The sequence below is a fragment of the Chiloscyllium plagiosum genome, chromosome 20 (assembly GCF_004010195.1).
Source record: "Chiloscyllium plagiosum isolate BGI_BamShark_2017 chromosome 20, ASM401019v2, whole genome shotgun sequence".
Taxonomy (NCBI): Eukaryota; Metazoa; Chordata; class Chondrichthyes; order Orectolobiformes; family Hemiscylliidae; genus Chiloscyllium; species Chiloscyllium plagiosum.
Window position 1 is genome coordinate 56,091,081 of NC_057729.1, and position 27,029 is coordinate 56,118,109.

The 27,029-nt window shown below is 40.8% G+C and overlaps 1 protein-coding gene across 1 annotated transcript in view; it reads right to left on the reverse strand.

Annotated features, from left to right (window-relative positions):
- The window catches only part of LOC122559883 (double-strand-break repair protein rad21 homolog), a 148,872-nt gene that overhangs the window by 20,836 nt on the left and 101,007 nt on the right, over positions 1 to 27,029 (reverse strand). The window contains exons 11-13 of the mRNA XM_043709990.1: positions 21,097 to 21,230; positions 14,669 to 14,776; positions 9,578 to 9,658 (exon numbers count right to left, since the gene is read on the reverse strand). Of these exons, the coding sequence (XP_043565925.1) occupies positions 9,578 to 9,658; positions 14,669 to 14,776; positions 21,097 to 21,230 (323 nt within the window). The remainder of the gene's footprint in view (positions 1 to 9,577; positions 9,659 to 14,668; positions 14,777 to 21,096; positions 21,231 to 27,029) is intronic.

Here is a 27,029-nt window from a genome sequence, read left to right on the forward strand (position 1 = left end):
TTTCCTGCTTTCTCTCTTCCACCTTTCTTAAAAAGTGGTATAACATTTGCCACCCTCCAATCCTCAGGAACCGACCCTGAATCTATTGAACTCTGGAAAATAATCATCAACGCATCCACGATTTCCCGAGCCACCTTCTTCAGTACCCTGGGATGCAGACCATCAGGCCCCGGAGACTTCATCAACCTTCAGACCTAACAGTGTCTCCAACACCAATTCCTGGCAAATATAAATTCCCTTCAGTTCAGGTCCTTCAGCCACTGTTACCTCAGGGAGATTGCTTGTGTCTTCCCCAGTGAACACAGATCTGAAGTACCCATTTAATTCCTCTGCCATTTCTTTGTTCCTAGTAATATATTCCCCTGTTTCTTTCTTCAAGGGCCCAATTTTTGTCCTAACCATTTTTTTTGCCTTGCACATACCTAAAAAAGCTTTTACTATCCTCCTTAATATTCTTGGCCAGTTTACCTTCTCACAGTGCACTAGATGTGGGCGCCAGCTCAGAGACAGTCCCCTGACTCAAAGGGAGAGTCCTTGACACTGATCCAGCCTCCTCAGAGCCAGCTCTCAGAGCGAACAGACACTCATGTTTCTTTTTTTTAATCTTTTTTTCATTAAACCCCCACACTAACACCTAACTGTGGTAGTGCTTATTTTACCCCAGCACCCATGGTGTGTGTGTAGGTGTGAGACACAGTGAGAGAACTCCTGTTTTTTTTCTTTCTTTTTTTGTGCACAAATCTTTATTCAATTTCCACCACCAGGAAGAACCTCCTGTTTATCTTTTTTTGTGTGCAGGTGTGAGACAGTGAGAGAACTCCAGTTTCTTTTTTTTTTGGACACTCCCCTTTTTATTTTTTTTATTTTTTTTTCGCCTAAGTGCGGTAGAACTCCTGTTTCTATCTGTAAGACAAAGCTCCCCGATTGGACCAGGTTGAGCCCAAAACAAGGAACTCATTCTATGAGATCCACCTGGTTGATCTCATTACAATCATTACATAATATTTTCTAACTGATTTAAAATAAAACCTAGGAAGTGAATGTACTATGCACATAGATCATTAAAATATCATTAACAGGTACCGAAAATAGAAAAAGACAAATGGAATGCTGGTCTTTATATCCAGAGTATGTGGGGATAGAAATGATGCAACAAACACAGAGAATGCTGGATAAACTCAGCAAGTGTGACAGCATTTGTAGAGAGAGAAAGAGAGTTAATATTTTGAGTCTGATATGACTTCTTCAAAACTTGACAACTTGGATATAGCAGATGGGCAAGTAGAATATCTGGAGGTTCTGCAGGACAGGGTAGTGCCGCTGCAGGACTTCTTTTTTCCCCAGCACAAGCAGTGGAGGTCATGACATCAAATCATACCAGCTTGTTCAAGGTTGCCAACCTGGCTCAGTAGAGACTCAGCCTTCTGGAGCAATGCCCAGCAGATCAATATTATTCTTCATTCTGCTAACATAAGTCCACAATGTTATTTCCAATTCTTTACACTCACTCTACCTCTACTACTGTAATCACACCTACCAAGACAGCATCATTCTGCCTACACTTCCTTCACTCACTCTTACCCACTCCAACCCCTGACACTATTAACTCATTCACTGCCAGTTCACTAATTTGGGAAACCTCTTCACATGCACCATTAACTATACCACCCACTGTAATTATTGCTTGTCTCTAATTCCAGGAGGAAAATAGACAACAGTCAGAGAGAGTCAAGACAAGTGGTACGATGCTGGTCATTTGGCTCCACAAATGTTATGAGGAGGGTCCTGACCAACTTGAATAGGGCCTGGAATGATATCAAAGGATCCTGGGAACCCCTTAGTGAAGGCTGCTGACAACTATAACAAGCTTCCTGGGTTTGTGCCTGCACTACACCACAAGGCAAGAAAGCAGCAATGTCAGCATGGTATCTCTAACGAAGTTGGGGGGGAGTACAAAAAGATTAGAAAAGGCAATGCAAGATAGGGAAGCTGGGAGCATCCATGTCAGGTCAAAGTGAGTGATCACGATGACAAGTGAAGAGCCTAGAGATATAGCCTGGTCCAGCCCACGAGCAAGCTGCATGTGCCTGAGGGCAGTGTCCTTGCTACAGTATTACAATGATTGTTGTCAGCACAGCCCATGATACAATACTGCAATACAGAAACACAATAGCAACATGTAAGTTAATCGGAATTAGAAACATAGAATATAGAAGTGGGAGTAGGCCATTTGACCCTTCAAGCCTGGTCTGCTATTCAATATGATCATGGCTGATTATCCAACTCAGTCCATTGTTCCTACTTTCTCCCCATATCCTTTGATCCTGTTAGTTCTAAGAAGTGTACGTACATTTTGAAAGCTTTCAACGTTTTGGCCTCAACAGTGTCCTGTGCAGAGTTCACTACTCCACAGGCTCATCACTCTCTCGGTGAAGAAATTCCTTCTCACTTTCTTTTAAAAGGCCTACTCCTTATCCTCAAATAGGCCATGAGAGTTCTTAGAAACTGTCACATGTTTGAATTCAATGTCTAGGACATAGGGTACATTTGGCTGGTTCCCATAGAATGTAAGCCAAGATGTTCAATATCCAACATGGTGATCGTTTGGAGCACACGGTGAGCTAAATACACCATGTACTTCCTCTGTTTCTTTCATGAGTTTCCCTAATGTTTAATGGGTTTGGTAAGATTCTGAACATACCTGAAGCATGTTATGGCATTAACAAGACATCTAACAATCAATAATGATTAGCATCTTGCTCTGCTTAGGAGGAATCTTGTCACGTTGCTTGTGAAAAGTAAAACAGATGGAGCAAAATGATCTCAAAGTTGAGATAGGCACCCTCACAGTTATCAGATATGATGCTGCCACCTATCTCACCCATGGCCACATCACTTAGCGTGGGCGGCACGGTGGTACAGTGGTTAGCACTGCTGCCTCACAGCATCAGAGACCTGAGTTCAATTCCCGCCTCAGGCAACTGTCTGTGTGGAGTTTGCACATTCTCCCAGTGTCTGCGTGGGTTTCCTCCAGGTGCTCCGGTTTCCTCCCACAGTCCAAAAATGCGCAGGTTAGGTGAATTGGCCATGCTAAATTGCCTGTAGTGTTAGGTGAAGGGGTAAATATAGGGGAATGGTCTGGGTGGGTTGCTCTTCGGAGGGTCGGGGTGGACTTGTTGGGCCGAAGAGCCTGTTTCCACACTGTAAGTAATCTAATCTAACTTAAATCCCTACAAGACTCTACGCTACAAATGATTCCTACTAATGACTGTGATACACAAGTAATGTCGTGCAGGCTGTGAAGATGCACCTTAGTTGTCAAAATCGCAATCACCTTCCAAAGGCCCACAAGCCCACTTCATATCATGGACCATAAAATGTCCACGCATTACCCTGGATGTAATGCTGTCCTTCTTGATTACTATGAGAGTTGAAGATGTGGATTGGAGGTTCTCACTATTGCTGCCAAATGTACGATCTCCTACTGTATATCCACAAAAAAGGCTGAGAAGCATACATCTAAATCTGGGCAATGATGTGCAATGTCCATGCAGACATCTCCTTGATGGGAGTCTCCATGTCCCAATATTCTGAGGATGCCGTCCAAATGTTATTTCTGCATGTTGCAACTGCTGAGTAATCAGATGCTGAGGAGCTGCTTTGTTTTTCATATTGCCACACATAAGATCATTGGAACTATTCCCAGTAGACCCAGGTACAGAAGATGTGGTTGCCTCTGTTGTTGTTGCACAAATGAATGAGAAACACATTAGCTCCTGTAGATGTGGAGCTGCCTCCTACTGCAGAGTTTCCAGCCAAATGTGCCCTCATGATGTAGTAAAGATGCAAATGAGCCACGGTTGCTCACCTTCCTTGGAATAACATGCAGATGAGAGATGGGCAGTGGTGCCATATTGTGTTTATAGGTCAGAAGATCATGTCATTATATTGAGCATACCTGTAATACAACACAGTCATCCAAAGGGTCAAGTCTCCTTTATAGTTTCCAAGCAGGTCACATCTGGGGTTTCACACTGAAACCGTGCAGAGGATGCTTGGATTCTTGGAATCTCTGCCCTGGACAACTAACCAGTGTGACAGATGATAAAGATTGATGAGAGCTAAGCATTGTGTCAAGGAAAAACACAAGGATGCTCCTCAGATGGAACAGCACCTTCAGCATTCTATAGTGCAGAAGCATCGGCCAAAACAACACAGGTAGGATTTCCTTACCAACTTTGTTCAACGGAACTGAGTTGCATGAAATCATCTTTCAATGACTCATTGTAAATGTTTTGATGCTGCCCTGTATAATCCCAAATACAAGTGCAGTTTAATGCTTTGATGTTTCTGTGCAGTTCACCTTCTTAATAACAGTTAAGGTTACACAGGATGGAAGCCAATACAATGTCCAATGCTCCTTTATTCAAACATGATAAAGTTTCTTGTCATATCAGCACTATGGAATGGATAGTTATCATTCATAGCTAGAACATCATGAGTGCTACCTTAATTATTTCTGTTGCAACTAAGATGACAGTTGCTCACAGATGATGAAAAGTGAGTGTATATTTACTAATCGGATGATGCATCTACATTAAAGATTCACCTGTGTTATCTCTGTACCCTCATAATGTTTTGATTTTCCTTTCCCTTCTATAATGTTTAGGTACAGTGTGAGAATCTGCAAGTGGTGTGAGCTTGACTTATAATGCAGCCTGTTGGCCTTGGAATTTTGGGCCAGTGATCCTGCAGGCAGTTGTAACTAGACTGAGGCAAGAACCGACAGGCATCCTAAACATTGTGCTTTGATGTTGGCAGTGATATTACAATTGCTACAAATGCATGTTCAATTGGTGAGCCACCTCTACTTGCGGTGACAGCAAACACAGCCTACACTAATAAATAAATTTACCTCATATTTGCTTATCTTGCAGTAAAGCACATTTGAGAATTATTACTGTACCTTCAATAGCCAGGTCACAAATTCACAATACATTTTTAATACATTGAGAAACATAATTAGAGGAAAATGGCCTAGTTTGCATGAGTGAAGACAGTAATAGAGGTAGGATAATTCAAGTAACAGGTGAGATGAGATAAAACAAGTAACAATTAGGTCTAGATTTAAAAAGTCTGAAGGTTATTGAGGGGGATAACTAGTTCTAAAGTTTGATAAAGTGCAAAGTATTGGGGGTAGTGCACTGACATGGATAGAGAACTGGCTGGCAGATAGAAACAAACAATAGGAATAAATAGGTTATTTTTTGAGTAGCAGGAGTAACTGCCGGGATCAGTGCTTGGACTCCAGCTATTCACAATCTATATTAATGATGAGAGAACTAAATGTCGTATCTCAAACTTTGCAGACAATGCAAAGCTGCGTGAGAGAGCGAACTGTCACGAGGATGCAAAGATGCTTCAGTGTGATAAGAACAGGTTGAGTGAGTGTGCAAATGCATGGCAGATGAATACAATATGTATAAATGTGAAGTTATTCGCTTTGGTAGCAAAAACAGGAAGCTGGATTATTTAAATAGTAAGAGATTTGGAAAGGGGGAGGTGCAATTTTTCAGCCGTCTCTTTACCTGCGAACATCTGCCCCCAATCAGCTTTTGCAAGTTCTTGCCTAATACCTAATACCTTTCTCCAAATTAGAACTTTAACTTTTAGAACTGGTCTATCCTTTTCCATCACTATTTTAAATCTAATAGAATTATGGTCGCTGGCCCCAAAGTGCTCCCCACTGACACCTCAGTCACCTGCCCTGCCTTATTTCCCAGGAGTAGGTCAAATTTTGCATCTTCTCTAGGAGCTACATCCACATACTGAATCAGAAACTTTTCTTGTGCACACTTAACAAATTCCTCTCCACCTAAACCTTTAACACTATGGCAGTCCCAGTCTATGTTTGGAAAGTTAAAATCCCCTACCATAACCACCCTATTATTCTTACAGATAGCTGAGATCTCCTCACAAGTTTGTTTCTCAATTTCCCTCTGACTGTTAGGGGGTCTAAAATACAATCCCAATAAGGTGATCATCCTTTTCTTATTTCTCAGTTCCACCCAAATAACTTTCCTGGATGTATTTCCAGGAATATCCTCTCTCAGCACATCTGTAATGCTATCCCTTATCAAAAACGTCACTCCCTCTCCTCTCTTGCCTCCCTTTCTATCCTTCCTGTAGCATTTGTATCCTGGAACATTAAACTGCCACTCCTGCTCATCCCTGAGCCATTTTTCTGTAATTGCTAAGATATCCCAGTCCCATGTTACTAACCATGCCCTGAGTTAATCCGCCTTCCCTGTTAGGCCCCTTGCATTGAAATAAATGCAGTTTAATTATTAGTCCTACCTTGTCCCTGCCTGCCCTGACTGTTTGACTCTCTTCTGTTCTCAACTGTACCAGTCTCAGATTTATCTCTTTGCTCACTTTCACAAGGCCCTCCTATTTCCTTTACAAGTCCCACCTAGTCACTTAATCAATCAACGGCTAATTACTTGTTCTATTAAGAGACTCCCCTATTCTCTTCAAATAAAATTTAAGAAAACAATACAACAACCACAGAAGAGGAAATGTTGGAGATCCAAGAAAACATAAAAGGTAAATAAATATCTAGGACTTGATCAAGTATATCCCAGGGCATGTGTGAGAAGTTAGGGAGGAAATTGCGGGACCCCTAGCAGAAATATTTGTATCGTCTATAAACATGGGTGAAGTATTGGATGACTGGAGGGTGGCTAATGTTGTCCCATTGCTTAAGAAGGATGTAAGGAGAAGTCTGGAAATATTATTAAACTGGACAGAGTTCAGAAAAAAATTACCAAATGTTGCTGGGAATGAAGGATTTAAGATATAAAAGTAGACTAGAAAGGCAAGGATTTTCTTCACAGGAGCACAGGAAGTTAAGGGGTGACCTTAGTGAAGTTTATAAAATCATGGCAGGCATAAGGTGAATGACAAGGTCTTTTCCATAGGGTGGTGAAGTTCAAAACAAAGGGGCATATTTTTAAGGTGAGAGGTGCAAGATTTAAAAAGTACGAGGGGAAACATTTTTGCACAGGGAGTGGTTTGTGTGTAGAATGAACTGCAGAGAAAGTGGAAGATGCAGGTACTGTAACAACCGTTTAAAAGACATTTGGATAAGTTGATGAATAGGAAAGGTTTGGAGGGACATGGGCTTACTGCAGGCAGATGGGACTAGTTTGGTTTGGGGACATTGTCAGCATGGACTGGTTGGGCCAAAGGGTCTGTTTCCCTGTTGACTCTATGACTAATTAGTGACTTCACAGCAAAAGATTCACTGGGAAACAGTGATCACACTGAATATTACATGAAATTTGAAAGTAACATATTACAATGTCTAACAGGAAACTTAAATAAAAGCAAAACCAATTAAATAAATCTCAAGGGAGAAGTGGCCTTCCATACTATATTAATCGACCAGATAGACAAGAAACACCATTTAAAGAAAAAATTCCATACGTTCAAAAATACGTTGCATTGAAAAATGGTAAGACCCATCTGAGGCTCACTCAGAAAAGTTAAAGATAGTACTGTAATAGAAAAAACAGATGCTTACGACAGTGGGAAGAACAGCATCAAGTGTGATTTTTGGATGTGTTTTAGAAACCAGCAAAGGACTCCAAAAAATTGGTAAAAGCAAAAAAAAAGTTCAATTACAGAGTAAGCATACAAATACGTTGTAAAAACTTTAATATAGTAGCTAAAGTAAATATAGGACCTTTAGTAACAGAAACGGGAGATTAGATTAGATTACATTACAGCGTGGAAACAGGCCCTTCGGCCCAATAAGTCCACACCAACCCGCCGAAGCGTAACCCACCCATACCTCTACATTTACCCCTTACCTAACACTACGGGCAATTTAGCATGGCCAATTCACCTGACCTGCACATCTTTGGACTGTGGGAGGAAACCGGAGCACCCGGAGGAAACCCACGCAGACACGGGGAGAACGTGCAAACTCCACACAGTCAGTCGCCTGAGGCGGGAAATGAACCCGGGTCTCTGGCACTGTGAGGCAGCAGTACTAACCACTGTGCCACCGTGCCAAGATATTTCATTGGGAAGGAGGAAATGCCAAAAAAATTTACAAATATTTTGAATCAGTCTTCACAATAGGACGATAAAGTTGCACCATTAAAATACCGAGCAAGTGACAAACTTAGTAGAATGTTTTTTGAAGATGTAACTAGGTGGGTAGAGAAAGAGAAAGCACGAGGTATAAAAATTTGTGAATTTCCAAACGGCATTTGATAAGGTGTGATACAAAAAGTTAATACTCAAGATAAAGATTCATGGAGTTGGGGTATGAATTAGCATGGATCAAGGATTGGTTAATGAACAGGAGGCTAAGAGTACAATAGGTGGATGGAGGTGGGGATAAAGGTGATAGGTCGGAGATGAGAGCCTCACTGAAACTCCAACATCTGCAGTCCTCACTTTTGCCTAGTTGATTTTAACCTTACTGCGAATCCTCTTGCAAGGATGCCTACCTTGAAGAAGTACTCCTCCTCTCTCTACAAAGATTTCAGTGAGTCTCTCCTCTCCAACCAATCACCTTCATCCCCACCTCCATCCACCTATTGTACTCTTAGCTACCTTCTCCGCTGCCCCACCCCCCTCCCATTTATCTCTCCACCCCAGAAGCTCCCTGCCTCATTCTTGAAGGGCTTTTGCCCGAAATGTCGATTTTCCTGCTCCTCAGATGCTGCCCAACCTACTGTGCTTTTCCAGCACCACTCTAATCTTGACTCTGATCTCCAGCATCTGCAATCCCCACTTTCGACTTTAGGAGACATAAGATGAGTAAAGAATTGGATGCACCTATGGGGAATGTGGAACAACTAAAGTAAATGGAAACAATAAGTGTAGGGATGACCTTCCACCATCCAAAGGTTCTCTTGCATTTGAGAGAACATTCCATATGGCAGCATTTTGGGTCAGGTTAGGGGCATCTGCCAATGAGCACTAGGTAATGTAGAACTTCAAAATAAGGGACAGAATAGGAGGTCACTGGGATCACTGGGTTCACTACAGGGAGGGAGAGGATGCAGAAGTGAGCAAAGTTGGGTATGTGGTAACAAAGAAAATGATCAGTGCTGCAGTGCTCGTGACCTTCACAGAAAATTGCAAGCAAGTGAATCAAATATGATAACTACACAAGACCGGAAAAGCTGACACTGGTCACATTTTGATCGGGAGTATTCTCCAAGAGACCTGTTGTTCTTCCTTCATGATTCCTCCTGCCCTCATCTGAAGACTATTGCTGACATTACAACAGTTCAAAACCAGTATCTAATTCCCCTGTGGGCTTTTAGCAGATGTCCACAGTTTGCTTGTTAAACTTAAATAAACCTCAAGGTCTAACTTAAATCAGTGTCAAGTCTAGGTGTTCCAACAGATTGTTCCCTGCATCTAATTTGCACTGGGGAGACCTTAATCCAATTTCCCATCTCTGCAAACTGCCACAACTTCAGTGTTAATCATTAGCATATTAAACCAACTATGACAAACAGAATTATTTTTATATTATTATGAAGATGATTACCTGTAGACTGTGCCAAAGATGCTGTGACCTTTTGGTGCACCGTGTCTCGTCATAATCTTGATTTCCTGTTCTATTTTGCTTCTATTCAATAAAACCAGAATGGAGATTAAAATTTTAATTGTTCCTATTTAAAACCTCCAATTGTCAAAAAACAGATATTTGTAGTGGAACAGTTATGTTGCTGGATTAATCATCTCAAGGCCTAGCCAATAGCCATAATGCCAGAGATCATGAATTCAGTCATGAATTTTATGTCATATCATAGTTAATCTTCTACTTTACACTATTTTGCTGTACAATTCCCATATCCCTTGATGTGTTTAATATTTGGAAATCCATCAATCTTGTCTTGAACATACTCAATGAATGAGCCTCCACAGCCTCTGGGACAGGGAACTCCAACGATTCACCATCAATTAACAAATTCTCAGATCTAAATGGCTCGCTCCTTCTTCCGAGACTGTAACCTCTGGTTCCAAACTTTCCAATAAGGAAAAAGTTTTTTATTCTTCCTATACGTCCTACCTCATTTATCTTGTAAGAATGCTGTATGTTTGAATGAGGTAAAAACAATGACTGCAGGTGCTGGAAACCAGATTCTGGATCAATGGTGCTGGAAGAGCACAGCAGTTCAGGCAGCATCCGAGGAGCTTCAGCAAAATTGACGTTTCGGGCAAAAGCCCTTCATCAGGAATGAGATCAACTCTCGTTTTATTGAACTTTCTGTTTCCCTGAAGCAATGTTGCTTGTGACTGAAGAGACTAATGCTGGAGTGACAGTTCCGATTGCAGAGGTCACATCTGTATGTGGTCAGTGATCTGCTAGAACTGCTGCACTCCTTCCTTCATGCATGCTTGTCTGCAGCAGCTCTCATCAGCTTGTTTTCCCCTGTTTTGAGGTTTTGGTTCAAGGTGCTTCTCCATCTCATGCAGTCAGCTGCAAGCCTTTCCCAGGACTCTTTAACGATATCAACTGCCTTCATATCCCTCATGAAGCCATCCTTGTGGCGCAGCTGGCAACACCCAGTGGGTCTCTTCCCGGATGCAAGCTCTCCATAGAGGATATCCTTTGGGATGCGGCCATCCTTCATGCGGTGGACATGGCCTAGCCAACGTAGTCTCCACTGCCTGAGCAGAGTGTACATGCTGCGAAGGCCAGCGCATGATAGGACCACTGTGTTGGACACTCTGTCTTGCCAGGGTATGCCCAGGATACGGGAGATACTCCTCAAATGGAAGGTGTTCAGTCTTCTCTCCTGTCTGGCATATGTAGTCCACGTTTCACTGCTGTACAGCAGTGTGCTTATAATGCAGGCGTTGTAGACTGACAATTTTGTTTTTCACTGTCAGTTTGGGATTTGTCTACACTCGAGTCATGAGATAAATGAGAGTTGAGGCTGTTTTCCCGATCCTATTGTTGATCTCTGTGTCCAAGGAGAGGTTATCAGTGATGGTACGTAAACTGATGGATAACACTGAGTTTGTACTCGTCGATGGTGATGACCGGCGGTGCCTCTGTGTCCTGTGACGCTTGTCTTCTTCAGAATGATATTCAGCCCAAAGTCCTTGCAAACTTGAGAGAGACCGTCTATCAGTAACTGGAGTTCCTGCTGGGTGTGTGTTGCAACTGCAGCATCATCAGCAAATAGCATGTCCCTGGTGAGTGCCGGATATACTTTTGGCTCTGAGATGGGCCAGGCTGAAGTGCCTGCTGTCTGATCTAGTGCGTAGGTAGATCCCCTCCATTGCAGTGCCAAAGATACGTTTCAGGAGCACAGCAAAAAAAAATCCCAAAGAGTGTGGGAGCGATGATGCAGCCTTGTTTGACACCGCTGTGGATGTCGAAGGGCTCAGAACTGTTGCCGTTGAACTGCACTGTCCCCATCATGTTACTGTGGAAGGATTCTATCATGCTCAGCAGTTTCGGTGGGCAGCTGATTTTCAGGAGAGCCTCGAAAAGGCCATTTCTGCTGACCAGGTTGAATGCCTTCATGAGGTCGATGAATGTGATATACAGGAGCATTTTCTGTTCTCTGCACTCCTCCTGCAGTTGGCGAGGGGAGAAGATAATGTCTACTGTTGACCTTTTAGCTCAGAAGCCGCACTGTGACTCTAGTTATACACCTTCTGCCAGTTTCTGCAGGCGAGTCAAAATGACCCGAGCAAAGGCTTTGCCAAGTGTTGAGGACAGAGATGTCTCTGTAGTTGTTGCAGTCGCTTCTCTTGCCCTTGTTCTTGTAGAGAGCAGTGATCTTGGCATTTCCAAAACATATTACATTTTATCTCCATATCCAAACCATTGATACGGTTTGTGAATAGTTAGGGCCCAAGCACTGATTCTTGCAAGGGTACTCCACTAGTCACCCCGAAAATGACTCATTTATTCCTACTCTCTGTTTTCTGTCCACAAGTATAATCTGTGCCACTATATACTCCCTAATCCCATGTATTCTAATTTTGTTTGTCAATCTCTTGCATGGAATCTTACTGAAAGTCTGAAAATGTAAACATATCACATCCATCATTTTCCCTTTTATCTATTTTGCTAGTTACATCGTGAAAATAACTTCAATAGCCTTGACAAACATGGTTTCCCTTTCATTAGTCTATCTTGATTCTACCCAATCCTACCATATTTTGGAAATGTCCTGTTATTGCACAGTTTATTATGGATTATTACACTTTCCTATGACAAATGTTAAGCCAACAAGTCTGTAGTTTACAGTTTTCTCTCTCCTCTTCCTTTCTTAAATGGAAGGGTTACATTTGCCACCTTCCAATCTGCTGGAACCATTCCAGAGTCTACAGGTTTTGACAATGACCATCAATGCATCTACTATTCCATTGCCACCTCTTTCAACATTCTGGGACGTGGATCATTACATGCAGGAGATTTATTTACTTTAAGTCCCATTAGTTTATCCAATACTTTGTTCATTCCTTGTATATACTAGTTTCTAGATTCTCCATTATTTATGCAAGCTTTTTCTCCACAAAGAACTTTTCTCCTTGAAGACAATCACAAAGTATTTGTTTAATTTCTTTGCCATTTCACTATTCTCCACTATAACTTCACCTGACTCTGGCTGTAAAGAACTCATATTTGATTTTGCTAATCTTTCCCTTTTTACATCCCAAAAAAGCTTTTAAAGCTTGTCTTTACATCTCTCACTAGCTTACACTCATATTCTACTTTTCCTTCCTTAATCATTTTCTTGGTCGACTTTCACAGAATTCTAAAATATTTTATATCCTCAGGCTTACCATTTTTGGCAAATTTTCAGACTTTTTTTGATATAGCACTATAATAAGACTATAAGATATGGGAGCATAATAAGGCTAATCAGTCCATCAAGTCTGTTCTATCATTCTATCATGGATCCTTGATTACTTTTGTTCACCACAGTTGAATCACTTTCCTTACTGGGTTTTTGTGCATTAAAAGGAATGCATTACTGTTGTAAGCTAAATACCAACTATTTCCTATCTACATTCACATCCCTTAACGTAGTTTCCTAATCCACAATAGTCAAGTTGTCCCTCGTAGCTTCTTTGTTTCCTTAGTTTGAATTTAAGACCCTACTTTTTGACTGACTGATATAACTTTCAAACTTAATGTAAAATGCTATCATATAATGGTCAGTCTTTCCTAATGGCTCACTTACAATGAAATTATTAATTAGTCCTTTATCATTACACAATACTAGATCTAAGATAGACCATTCCCTAGTTGGTTCCTCAATGTAATGTTCTAGAAAATCATTTTACATATAATCCAATAATGTTTCTCAACAACATTCACATTAATTAAATTTTATTGTCTATATGTAGATTGAAAACCTACTGTATTAACCTTTTCAAATGCATCTTTAACTTCCTGATTTATCCTATGATTTACATTACCATGACTGATTGGTAGCATATAACAATTCCTGCCATTTGTTGTTTCTTAAATTCACCCAAACTGATTCTACAATTGAACTTTCAAACAAAGGTCATCTCTGACTACGGTACAAATGCCTCATTTAATTAACAAAGCTACCCCAACACCTTTTCCCAGCTTCCTCTCCATCTTGAATGTTACATACCATTGGATAAATAGATCCAAGTTTTGGTTTCCTTGTGGTCATGTTTCTGTAATGGCTAGCAGGACACACATACAAATTTCTATTTGAGCTGGCAAATCATCTGTTCGCTTGCAATTGATAGAGTCAGAGATGCACAACACAGAATTGGAGTGGTGATTTAACTTTTTAAAAACATTCTTTTTTAAACTCTGCTGGCATACTCTCAAGTTCGCAATCATTGTCCCTTTCTGAAATACCCTAGTTATCATTACTTATATTGCTCATCATTACTTATATTGCTTATCATTACTTATATTGCTGATCATATTGATCAATAACCTTGCTACTTCCCTTCAATTTACTCAATCTTCCTCTACATCATACTTTCTCTTCTATATAAATATATATGCTTTCACAATTTTAACTAAGCAAAAATTAAGTATTGGCAATATATTTCCAAATCAGCTGTTCGAGGGAAATTTGAGAGATTAACATGAAGGTTTATAACTTGATTTAAGGTTTTTCTGGTCATCCAGTTGGCACCATCATAGAATCATACTGCATTGAACATAATTTAGCACATTTCTGCCATTTTCTCTCTAAGTTTAATGTCCAAATTTTGAAATGCTATACTTTCCTAAATCATTTTTATGAAGACTGGATAGATGTGGTTCTATTGTCAATATTTGAAGGATGCCAATAGTGATTATTCACCGATCTGAAAATATCCTTTTTATACCATCTCTTTTCTTCCTATCTTCCAACCAATCTCCCGTCCACACAAGTGATTGCCTGTTCTTCCATGCAAATCAAGTTTAGTTAGAAGTACCTTCAAGTATATGACACTCATTATCTCTCACCCAACAACTTAATGAATGTATCAAAAGACTGTTAGGTTAGATTGACATGAGTTGCTTTTTACAAGATTTAATCATGAAATGCCTTTACTGCTGACTCAGCTGTTTAGCCTTGGTTTGTTTTGTCCTCTCATTCTATGTTGCATGAAACATTTGCATTTTACTCACTTCTGCAACTTCATTTTGCTGACTGTCTCTTTCTTCTCCAGTGGAAAGGTGAACAACTAAAGAGTCCTCAAGAAGTTCCACTGGTATTAAATCAACATCTGATTTTTCCTGTTTAAAAATAACAAAATTATGACAATGACTATCATAACACAGTTCATTGTTCATGATCATTCATAATACAAAATCATTTCTTTCTTCCGCAGTTCTTACAATTTCGCCTCTTATAATCTTCTCATGGCATGCCTGTGAGCCCTCCACTGTATACACAAATTAGATTTCTGTAATGGTAGGCTAGAGACCATAGGATTACTATGCTGGGCTTTGCAGAAAATGCAATGTAGCATAGCTTTCCGTAGCTTGCTGTGTTTTAAAAAAAATAGCTATGTGGAAGATAAATTGGGGCTAACTTCTTGCAGTATGCTGATAAACTGTTATTTATGTCACTAATCTGTCAGGAAATTAATCTTCTGAAAGCCTGTCTATAGATGGTTGCATACAATCCAGTACTCGTCACAATTTTTAAATTTTGGTCACTCATCAGAAGGCACTTTGAGATTTAAGAATCCACAACTAACTGAATATTATTCTGTGGTGGATCAATGTGCAATAGGACCCATCTGTTCTGTATCAATCTGTGCAGTGTAAGGCAGTAGCTTGTAAATACTGTATTCTATCATTTAGGGAAAAGTGTGTTTCACTGCTGATTCAATACATCCTAGGAACAAGGGCAAAGTTTGCAGTGACTTCATAAACAGGTGACTCACCACAATTCAACAGTTACTGAACAGTTTCAGCCAGTTGGATGCAAGCAGTTGAAGCACAATTTTGCTACCTTTGGGTGGCTGTTCAGTCAAGTGCTGAGAAGCAGCAAAAAATATTCTTATACTGAAAAGAGGCTGTTGTTGCAGACTCCAGGCAGTTAAGGCTCAAGAAAGTCCTGGGATCCAGTAGTTGCATTTAAGAGTTTGAAATGGGACTCACAGAACAGTCTGGAATACTGGAAGCTCAGAAGCAGCCCTGAAAACCATTGACTTGTCAGTACCACCCAGTAAGGTAAAGTAGCATTTGCTTGGTGTAACTGAGAAATGCTGGACTTCAGCAAAACCCAAAGGATAGTACCAGCTTAGTGAAAGTAGCTGTCTGTCTAAGAGTGAGAATAGTATCAATGAATGGCACAAATTTGCAGTCTTTAGAATCCTATGGAACACTAACTCAGGGGAGGAACTGAACTAATATGTTAGAGAACTGCCAAACTTATTTGTGAAGAATACACTAAGACTAGACTGCTTTGATGAAGACTGTTTATAGCATCCCAAACAGCTAAACAATCTTCCTCTAGTGATGACTGGCTCTTCTTTATATGCAAAACTCAAAATAATTAACTAATATCCAATCACTTTATTAAGGCACTTTTCCCTAAATGATAGAATACAGTATTTACAAGCTACTGCCTTACACTGCACAGATTGATACAGAACAGATGGGTCCTATTGCACATTGATCCACCACAGATTAATATTCAGTTAGTTGTGGATTCTTAAATATCATTGAAAACTTATTAAATACAAACACAACAGGTTAAAAGCAGTGATTGAGACAGTCTGAGTGGAGCTGAGGGGTGGGGGTTGCTAAGAAATCTATCTTGACTGCATCTGCTATTTGAGGTGCTCTGTGGAGTGTTTGAGCAAAATTTGCCTGTCACCCATACTTACCTCATATTAGTTCTATTAGTTACAGTATAAGTTGTAAATATTGTTTTACTGTTAACTTTGTCTTGTTTAGTTTATTTTGGCTGTCAATTTTGTGGCTTTATTCTCTTTCAGAGTATCTGGGATCTCAAACTTTGTCTACTTTAAGTAAAAAGGTTACTTGTTGCTTGAGAGGCTGTTGTGCAAATTTTGTGATCTCAAGGACTGTAACACAACTTGGCAATCATAACAAATACTAAAGGTTCCGGTCTCAAAACACCTTCACCATCACCTTCTCAAAGTTCACAGATATGAGTAATTGCCAATGCCAACCATATCTTAAAAGATATATAAATTAAAAAGAAAGGAAAATTCTTTGATGACATCACTAACTGGGGAGCCATTCATTGACAAGATACAGAGGTGAAATGAATTCACCATTGTTGTGCTTGCAATGTATTTGGTTAGGAGGGTTGGAAGAACAGAAGTGAAAGATTTCTGCATGTGTAACAAAATCATACACCCAATTTATAAACATAAACGATTGTTTTTGAACATGCATCAGATAAAGTAAATCTTCTTATACCATTAAAACTTCAGGTGTATGTGGGATTTGCCCATTTATCTACAATAGCGTCTGAGTTAACAACAAGTTCTGGACTTTGTCTGGTTAGATTCAAAGAATTTCTACAGTGTAGAAACAGGCCCTTCGGCCCAACAAATCCACACCGACCCTCTGAAGAGTAACCCACCCAGATCCATTCCCTTACTACTCTACATTTACCCCACACTAATGCATGTAACCTACCCATCCCTGAACACTATGGGCAATTTAGCATGGTCAATTTGTGCACATCTTTGGATTGTGGGAGGAAATCAGAACACCAGAGGAAACCCACTCAGACATGGGGAGAACGTGTAAACTCCAAACAGACAGTTGCCTAAGGCAGGAATCGAACCCAGGTCCCTGGCGCTGTGAGGCCATAGTGCTAACTATTGAGCCATTGTTCCACCCCTGCTGTTGAAGTAATAGTTTGCCCTTGGAAGAATCTTCCACAAAGAAAACTAATCTTGCTACAAAAGAGGTGGGAGTGAATTCCTGAGATTAGATTAGATTAGTTACAGTGTGGAAACAGGCCCTTCGGCCCAACAAGTCCACACCAACCCGTCGAAGCGCAACCCACCCAGACCCCATTCTCCTACATTTACCCCTTCACCTAACACTACGGGCAATTTAGCATGGCCAATTCACCTAACCTGCACATTTTTGGATTGTGGGAGGAAACCGGAGCACCCGGAGGAAACACACGCAGACACAGGGAGAATATGCAAACTCCACACAGTCAGTAGCCTGAGGCAGGAATTTAACCCAGGTCTCTGCGCTGTGAGGCAGCAGTGCTAACCACTGTACCACCATGCCGCCCAAATGCTTCTGTTTCTCTGGTATTAACTTTGAGTATGGAAGAAATGCATTTCCACAATAGGGCTTTCTCAGCATTTTCAACAAACTAATTTAGGGAAATGGGATTAGGACCAAGTTATTATTCAGCCAAAGGTTTTATCATCAAATATCTGTATAAAATGTGTAGCTGGGGTTAGGAACCAGAGTAAGGGGTGGAAACCAGAGCAGCAAGTGTAGGAACTTGGAAGAAGCTTGTGACTATGGTTAAATATAACTAAGAGGAAGAGCAGTCTGGGAGAGGTTGCTTGGACTGTATTTGCTTCAATGCCAGAAGTATAAAGGGGCAATGGATGAACTTAGAGCCTAGATTAAGACATGCAATCTTGATGTTGCTGTTACAAAGACTTAGTTGAAACAGGAACACGATTGGCAGTTTAGCATTCCAGGTTATTGATGTTTTGGACGAGACACAGGAGGAAGCAAAAGAAGCACTAATAGGAAGAGTGCAATCACAATACTGGGGGATTGTACTACAGTCCTTCCAGCTGCCAGTGGGAGATAGAGGAAGAGATATGTAGTCAGATTCTGGAAAGATGTGAAAATAACAGTTGTTGTGGTGGGTGATTTTAACTTCCGCTGTATTGATTGGGATTCCCTTAATGCCAGCGGATGGATGGGGAATAATTTGTTAGGTATGTCCAGGAGAGCCTTTTGAAACAGTGTGTCGATAGTCCCAACGAGGGAGTGGGCCACACTGAACTTGGTGTTGGGAAATGAGCCCAGCTAAATGACCAGTGGAGGAGCATTTTGTGAAGTGATCACAATTCCATACGTTTTTGGATACTTATGAATAAGGACAAGAATGGACCTTGGATGATGGTATTAAATTGGGGGAAAGCCAACTATAGGAAAGAATTGGAGAATGTGGATTGGGAGCAGCTGTTTGAGGATAAATCCATGTCTGACAATTGGGAGTCTTTTAAAGACTATTGACTAGAGTGCAAGACAGACATGTTCCTGTGAAAAAGAAGAATAGGAATGGCAAGATTCGAGAACTTCGATGACAGGGGAAATTATCAGCTTAGTGAAAACAAAAGACAGCATACCTAAGGTCTAGGCAACTAAAAACAGACAAAGTTCTTGAAGAATATAGACATGGTGTAGAGGTGTCAGTGTTGGACTCTGGTAGACAAGTCAGAAGTCACACAACACCAGGTTATAGTTCAACAAATTCATTTGAAATAACGAGCTTTTGGATGAAGGAGCAGTGCATATTAGAAGCAAGAGGGTAGCTAGGGAAAGAATAAGGATAAAGGAGGGAGTTATGGTCTGGAGCCAGAGGAAATGGGTGAGATGCTTAATGAGTACTTTACATCAGTATTCACCAAAAAGAGGGATGTGACTGATGTTGAGGTTAGGGAAAGGTGTGTGAATACACTTAGGCATGTCAATATAATGAAGGAGGAAGTGTTGGGAGTCTTGAAAAGTATTAAGATACACAAATCCTCAGGGCCAAATGGAATCTATCCCGGGATACTGTGGAAGGCAAGACAGGAAATAGCTGAGGCCTTTACAGATACCTTTACATCCTCTGTGGCCTCACGCAAGGCTCCAGAGGAATAGAGGATGGCGAAGGTTGTTCCTTTGCTTAAGGGACACAGAGGTAATCCAGATAATTAAAAACTGTTGAATCTAACATCAGCAGTGAAGAAGCTGTTGGAGAAGACACAGGATTTATTTAGATTTGGAAGAATTTGATTGAGTTCTTTGAGGAGTTACAAGATTGATTGATGAGGGAAGAGCAGTAGATATTATTTACATGGACTTTAGTAAAGTATTTGATGAGGTACCTCATGGCAGGCTGAGACAAAGGGTAGACTCTCATGGGATCTGAGGTGTGCTGGCTAAATGGATATAGAACTGGCTTGGTCAGAGAAGACAGAGAGTAGTGGTGGAAAGGTGCTTTTCAAAATGGAGGTCAGTAACTGATAGTGTTCTGCAGGGATCAGTGCTGGGACATGTGTTGGTTGTAATATATATATTATAAATGGTGTGGCAAAAAATATAAGTGGTCTGATTAGTGAGTTCGCACATGACACCAAAATCGTCAGAGTTGCAGATAATGAGGAGGATTATCAAAGGGCACAGCAGGATTCAGATAGACTGCAGATTTGGGCAGAGAAATGGCAAATGGAGTTTAATCTGGACAAATGAAAGGTAATGCATTTTGGAAGATTAATTCCGATGTGAATTATACAATAGCTGGCAGAACCTTTAGCAGCACTGACATACAGAGGGATCCGGGCCTACAAGATCATAGATCCCTGAAAGTAGTAAGACAGGAGGTGGTCAAGAAGGCATACACCACACATCTTCAGTGGCCGAGGCATTGAATACAAAAGTTAGAAAGTTATGTTACAGCTGTATAAAACTTTAGTTAGGCCTTATTTGGAATACTGCATGCAGTTCTGGTCGCCACACTATTGGAAGGGCATGAATGCACAGAGAGAAGGTTTATGAGAATATTGTTGTGGTTCTGTTCGCCGAGCTGGGAATTTGTGTTGCAGACGTTTCGTCCCCTGTCTAGGTGACAACTTCAGTGCTTGTGAGCCTCCTGTGAAGCGCTTCTGTGATGTTTCCTCCGGCATTTATAGTGATTTGTATCTGCCGCTTCCGGTTGTCAGTTCCAGCTGTCCGCTGCAGTGGCCGGTATATTGGGTCCAGGTCGATGTGCTTATTGATTGAATCTCTGGATGAATGCCATGCCTCTAGGAATTCCCTGGCCGTTCCCTGTTTGGCTTGTCCTATAATAGTAGTGTTGTCCCAGTCGAATTCATGTTGCTTGTCATCTAAGTGTGTGGCTACTGAGGATACCTCATATTAGATAGCTGGTCAAAATCCTGGAACTCACTTCCTAACAGCATTGTGAATCTCACCAACAGTTCAAGGAGGCAGCTCATTACCACCACCTTCTGGAGGACAACAAAGGATGGACAATAAATGCCGGTCTCTGGATTAGTGGTGGTGGAAGAGTACAGCAGTTCAGGCAGCATCCGAGGAGCAGTGCTCCTCGAATGCTGCCTAAACTGCTGTGCTCTTCCAGCACCACTAATCCAGAATCTGGTTTCTAGCATCTGTAGTCATTGTTTTACCTAATAAATGCTGGTATAGCCAGTGACACCCAGATCTTAAAAATAAATCCTCAGAATGGCTTAATTCTACACCTATATCTTATGGCCTTCTAATAAATGTTATAGATTTCCTACTAGGCAGTGATAAAAACGTAAGTTAGTTGTTGCTAATTCAAAAAAGTAGAACTACAAAATATTGACACTTACAGATTCATGGATCTCATTTTCAGATGGGAAGGCTTGCTCTTTAGTTATTTTATGTCCATGATCAATGCTGTTCCTTCTGGAATCAATTACTATAGAATCTTGTAGATTACAAGGCTCTTCCATAATAGGCAAATCTTGATCAAACCAGAAAAAAGGTTTGAAAGAGAGTAGGAAAGAAAAAAAAGAGAAACAAGTAAATGAATAATTAGGAATCAAATACTTCAAAACTGAATTTGATTAAAGTGATCATTTTAATATTTTGGAAACTATTTTCCATTATATTAAAATAATCGTAGCACTATAATGGATCCAACTGATGGTAAAATTGTACAAGTCAGATCCCTGGATGAAATCTGGCTGGTTTGTCCTTTTTTGCCATTTAATTACAGCGGTGGGCAATTACTGACCATATTCACATGGGGCTACCAGGTACTTTAATGAAAGAGTGAAAAAGCAAACTTATACAATTTATTAAGATCTTAACATAAACAGCAAATAAATATTCAACTTTAAGAGAAGTGCAAGATAGCTGACGATGACACATTCTTCCCAGATCATCTCAATGCCTTCTATGCTCGCTTTGAGCAGAATTTCGGTGGAGAAGTAACACCTACTCTGACAGTGCTGACAAACCTATCTGAACAGTCACTGCATCAGAGGTCAAATCAGTTTTCCTTTGTGTGAATCCAAGGAAAGTGAAAGGACCAGATAGAGTACCAGGCCGTGCACTCAGAGCATGCACAGATCAACTGGCAGATGTCTCCTCGGACATCCTCAACCTGCAGCAGGCCACTAACCCTGCCTGTTTCAATAGGGCCAACATCATCCTTGTGCCTAAGAAGGCTCATGCAGCATGTGTCAATGACTACCGCCCAGTGGCTCTAACTTCGGTGGTTATGAAGTGCTTTGAAAGGCTGATCATGGCATGAATCAACTCCAGCCTCCCCACTACTCTTGACCCACTCTAATTTGCCTATCGGACCAACAGATCCACGTCAGACGCCATATCACTTGCCCTTCACTCCTCCCTAGAACATCTTGATGCCAAGAACAGCTACGCAAGAATCCTACTCATTGACTACAATCCAGCCTTCAACACTATTATCCCCTCGAGGCTGATTACTAAACGTAGTGATCTCGGACTAAGCCCCACTCTCTGCAACTGGATCCTTAGTTTCCTGACCCACAGGCTACAATCAGTGAAGATTGGGGACAATATTTCATCGTCATTAACACTCAACACTGGAACCCCCCAGGGGTGAGTACTCAGCCCTCTAATGTACTCACTGTATACCCATGACTGCGTCGCCAAATACCAGACTAATGCCATTTACACTTTCATGATGATACCACCATAGTCAGTCGGATCTCAGATGGCAATGAAACAGACTACAGACGGGAGGTGGAAGACCTGGAAAAATGGTGCTCTGAGAACAACCTAGCTCTCACTGCCGGTAAAAACAAGGAACTCACAATTGACTTTCAGCGGGATGTTACTCATGCCCCCCTATACATGTAACAACGCAGAGGTGGAATGAGTGGAGAGTGTCAAGCTCCTGGGAGTGGTCATCCACAACAAGCTTTCTTGGACTCTTTATGTGGACACACTGGTTACAAAGGCCCAACAATGTCCCTTCTTCCTCAGGCAGCTGAGGAATTTTGACGTGACGGTGAAAACCCTTGCCAACTTTTATAGGTGTGCCATCGAGAGCATTCTGTCTGGATGTATCACTACCAGCTTTGGAAACTGTACCATTCAAGATCGAGACGGTTACAGAGAGTGGTGAACTTGGCCCGGACAATCACAAAGGCCAACCTCCCATCTACAGAATCCATCTACGAGGCCCATTGTCAAGGAAAGGCCACCAGCATTCTCAAAGATCCATCTCACCCTGGCAATGTTTTTCTACAACCTCTACCATCGGGGAGAAGGTACAGAAGCCTGAACACACGCACGAGCCGGTTTCCAAACAGTTTCTACCCTACTGTTGTTAGAATACTGAATGGACTCTCAAACTCTTATCATTCACCTGTACCTGTTTTTTGTTTTTGCGACTGTTTAACTATTATTTACTTACCTGTGCTACTTAACTCTGTGATCTGCTTGTATTGATCACAAGACAAAGCTTTTCACTGTGCCTCAGTACACATGACAATAAATTCAATTCAATTTTCCAGCAATATCCTTGACAGGCATTAAATCTTTATTTCCTTTGCTTATGAGGTTACAAGGCTCACCTTTTCAGCTTTCTGTACTCACCACATTTTATTCATTATAATCTCTTCCAGAGTCATAACCAACTAACTTTTCTCACTGAATGTAAGGGAAATTCAGGGTCTTTCTCAACTCTTCTCCTTGGATGGCTAAAAAAAACTGCTGAATATTTTATTCCAGCTTAAAGATTTCCACAAACTAAAATGGACCTTCTATTGTTATGGCTTCTCCTCTGAATTCAACCTGCAAGTGGCCGTGACCATCTGTTTCTCAGTAGGCCATTAAACTCAACTGAGCAAAATGTCAATAATTAACTCCCCAGATAGCTTGCTGGCCATTTAACTTATGTAACATGCTTTCCTGGACATGATGTTATAACTGTTAATTGACTTTTGTACCCCTTTAAAAAGTCACCAACAGAAAATTGAAAACTGAAACTAATATCCATTTTTCCAAATTAAGGCCAAGCCAGGGAACCATAGACCAGTGAGCCTGACGTCGGTGTGGGCAAATTGTTGGAGGGAATCCTGAGGGACAGGATGTATATGTATTTGGAAAGGCAAGGACTGATTAGGGATAGTCAACATGGCTTTGTGCGTGGGAAATCATGTCTCACAAACTTGATTGAGTTTTTTAAGAAGTAATAAAGAGGATTGATGAGAGCAGAGCAGTAGATGTGATCTATATGGACTTCAGTAAGGTGTTCGACAAGGTTCCCCATGGGAGCCTTGGTTAGCAAGGTTAGATCTCACGGAATACAGGGAGAACTAGACATTTGAATACAGGCTGGCTCAAAGGTAGAAGGCAGAGGGTGGTGGTGGAGGGTTGTTTTTCAGACTGGAGGCCTGTGACCAGTGGAGTGCCACTCTGTCCTCTACTTTTCGTCATTTATATAAATGATTTGGATGCAAGCACAAGAGATATAGTTAGTAAGTTTGCAGATGACACCAAAATTGGACGTGTAGTGGACAGCGAAGAAGGTTACCTCCGATTACAACAGGATCTTGATCAGATGAGCCAATGGGCTGAGTAGCAGCAGATGGAGTTTAATTCAGAGAAATGAGAGGTGCTGTATTTTGGAAATGTAGATCAGAGCATGACTTATACATTTAATGGTAAGGCCCTAGGGAGTGTAGCTGAACAAAGAGACCTTGGAGTGCAGGCTCATAGGTCCTTGAAAGTAGGGTCTCAGGTAGACAGGATAGTGAAGAAGGCGTTTGGTATGTTTTCCTTTATTGGTCAGAATATTGAGTACAGGAATTGGGAGGTTATGTTGCGGATGTACTGGACATTGGTTAGGTCACTGTTGCATTATCGCATGCGATTTTGATCTCCTTCCTATCGGAAAGATGTTGTGAAACTTGAAAGAGTTCAGAAAAAAATTACAAGGACGTTGCCAGGGTTAGAGGATTTGAGCTATAGGGAGAGGCTGAACAGGCTGGGGCTGTTTTCCCTGGAACATCAGAGGCTGAGGAGTGACCTTATAGAGGTTTACAAAATTATGAGGGGCATGGATAGGATAAATAGACAAAGTCTTTTCCCTGTGTTTGGGGAGTCCAGAACTAGAGGGCATAGGTTTAGGGTGAAAGGGGAAAGATATAAAAGGGACATAAGGGGCAACTTTTTCACACAGAGAGTGCTACGTGTCTGGAATGAGCTGCCAGAGGAAGTGGTGGAGGCTGGTACAATTGCAACATTTAAAAGGCATTTGGATGGGTATATGAATAAAAAGGGTTTGGAGGGATATGGGCCGGGTGCTGCCAGGTGGGTCTAGATTGGGTTGGGATAACTGGTCGATTTGGACGGGTTGGACCGAAGGTTCTGTTTCCATGCTGTAGATTTCTATGACTCTATTTATCATAACTGTATACATTTATCATTCAAAAATTCTGTTTACTGTTGTCACATGGTTTTCAGTCATAATACTGTGACCTAAATATGGAAATGTGGCAACTACATAACTGGACAGGTAATCCAAAGGGCCTGGGGTAATCAACTTGACTACACAAGTTAATCATCGCTGCATGTCAGTTTGAAAATTTGAATTCATTACAGTTAAAAAAGTAAATAAGTCTGGAATACAGAGCTGATGTCAGTGACGGTGACTATGAAATTATCGACTAGATTGTCATAAAAAAAACAACTGCTGGTTTCCTATAAGAAATATACAACTTGGGTTTATGTTTCACCTTTAATGTAGCAAAACATAAGAAATACCAGAGCTTGGTGACTAGGCAATATAAATCAGGGTTGCACAACAGGTCAGAAGTGAGGATGCACTGACTTCTTTGCATTTTAAAACTTAGTCTTAGAAACAAATGATTCAAGACAGGACTGGCTACGCTATGAGTATGGACATTGGTGAGCTTACTGTTGGGGCAAAAAGTTAGTTGGAAGCTCATCTTTGGGTCAAATATGACACTGAGGTTGCAAATAGTGTGGTTCTTTATCAGGCAGCTACCCAGGAGAAAGATGGAGTTGATGGCTCAAGACCAGATGGACAGATGACATTGGAGAAGAATATTGTGATCAATGGCATTAAAGGTTAGCCAGAGAAGAATGATGAGTATTGCTTCACCATAACTCACAGTCAAATTTCTCTGGCATGCGTGATTTTGGTAGGAACCATTTCAGTACATTGACAGGGGCAGACACGTGTCATTCTTATGTGGTCCAGCTGACACGAGACGCACAACATTTGATTCTTAAGTGCCCTCTGAACTGGCTGAGCAAGTCACTCAATTGTTTAAAACTGATGCAAAAAAAAGGAAAAATAACACCCTATTTAATAGGATGGTTAAAGAACCTCAGCACAGAGAGTGCAGTGGTTGAAGGAGGTGGCTGTGTTATATTAACAAGGACAATTAAGCATAGTTAGTAAAGGTTGGCTTTGAAAGTGATACTCACAGCCCAAGAAAGAATAAGTAATGTTATGAAGATGTGGGTGTACTTTAAGAGTATTAAAAGCAGCAGAACCACTGGACACAGCACTTAGTCGAACAACTTGATTAGCTCATTGCCTGGAAACAGAAACCAAATTCCAATTCGGCCAATCAGTTTAAGTTCTAACCCAAAAACAAACCAATTTCCAATCAAGTTTGAATTAAGTATATTGACAATCTTAAAAGTCAATGACACAATCCGATGCTCTGGGGTATAAGACGGGGGGGGAATTGAACAGTTGAGAAAAGAACTGCCACGGTCTAGCATGTAACACACTGCTTGAAAAAAAAATCTTTCTTAGAAGTACCTTTTCAATCAGTAACCTGTAACACAGAAATTCCTAACAAGGAAAAAAGAAGACATGGGAAGACACAAGACAAGAATCTACAGCTGCCTGGTTTTGAGATAAGAACTGTTGTTTTGTAAACATTAATTGGGAGTTTTATCGGACGAGTATTACAGAAGGGAAGGTAAAAGATAGGTTAGAGAAAGAAATTGTAAATAGGAGTTAATTATTCTCTGTTATACTTTAAGAAATAAAGTTGTTAATTTTTATTTTACATAGTTCTTGGCCACTCGAATTTTTACAGATTACTGCAGGGGATAAATCTCTTGTGTTGCTGGTTTTAAATTAAGCAGGAGAGTTTAACCTGTGTCATAACAGAATATTAACCTAATCAATCAACTGGAAACGTTAACTCCATTTTTCTCTCTACAGATCCTGTCAGACCTACTACGTACTTGTTGCATTTTCTGTTTTTATTGCATTACCACA